The following is a 1,030-nucleotide window of genomic DNA, read 5'->3' on the forward strand; positions in this document are numbered from 1 at the left end:
AAACCTGGCGCCCGCCATGTTTGGGCAGCGCGAGACCTACCTGGATGCAGTACGGCGTCGGCAGGACCGCGAGGCGCTGGCGCAGCTGCGCACCGGGTCGCATTGGGGCGCGGAAGAGACCGGCCGCTGGACGCGGCGCCCCCGAGAGCAGCGAGTCTGCCCCCACTGCCACGACGGCATTGAAGATGCCCCCCACATGCTGCTCACCTGCCCCCTTTACGCCCCGCTGCGCCTCAACTTTCCTGACCTGTTTGCTGAGCCCCATCCTCCCAACCGCTTCCTCCGCCAGAAACCGTGCCGCCTCGCCGCCTTTGCTGCCGCCTGTCACCAGCGCTGGCTGACCGCCACCGTTGCGCTGCCTGCAGTCCCGCCCTGAACCCCCACTCTCATGTCCACCCCCTTTGCTCTTACCGCACCACACCTGCTCCACGACATGCAGTACTGCCTGCCCGCTCACACACTAAACGCTCGGTGACCTGTCAGTTGGCCTGTCCTGCCTGTTGTTCTACTGCTTCATCCCTCCTTGCTCGAACAACAAAGTCTGTGCTGCAAGCTTGTTCTTGCTGAAACCAGACTGTAAGCCCACACAAGCAAGCATGGCTGGGCGCGCCATGATCATCGGCTGATCCCGTGATGAAGCCATGGCATGACCTGGGACGCACCCGCTGCTGCGCTCAGATGGCAGCAACAGGGGCAGCAAAAATGCGGAAGGAGGAGGCAGAAGAATCGGAGGCTGGCTGGCCAAGTGGCATGCGCCAGCGGACCCTGCTGTCATCCCCATTGATATGCGCTCTGAGGGCAACATGCTGTGCTAGATTTGGTAAGTGTATTTCCATGATAATGTAAATAGACTTGCTGTTCTCTAGCCCCTGCCTCGCCTCCGCTTCCTCCTCCAACCCCGGCCCGCGTCGTTGCCTTTGCAGGTGCCTGCCGCAACCACTGGCAACCTGCCACCTCTGCTCTGCCAGTCGCACCAACAGACCTCTCCCTCCCTCCCCACCACCACCAATTTCTATTCAGATACGGCCTT

General features: G+C 61.8%; 1 protein-coding gene across 1 annotated transcript in view; it reads left to right on the top strand.

Moving 5' to 3' along the window:
• CHLNCDRAFT_54968 (hypothetical protein) overlaps nucleotides 1-376 on the top strand; it is a gene marked incomplete at both ends in the record, with an annotated part of 4,517 nt that extends 4,141 nt beyond the window's left edge. The window contains one exon of the mRNA XM_005843738.1: nucleotides 29-376. Within this exon, the coding sequence (XP_005843800.1) occupies nucleotides 29-376 (348 nt within the window). The remainder of the gene's footprint in view (nucleotides 1-28) is intronic.
• Nucleotides 377-1,030: the final 654 nt, after the last annotated feature.

This window comes from Chlorella variabilis, assembly GCF_000147415.1.
Source record: "Chlorella variabilis unplaced genomic scaffold CHLNCscaffold_27, whole genome shotgun sequence".
In the NCBI taxonomy this organism is placed as follows: Eukaryota; Viridiplantae; Chlorophyta; class Trebouxiophyceae; order Chlorellales; family Chlorellaceae; genus Chlorella; species Chlorella variabilis.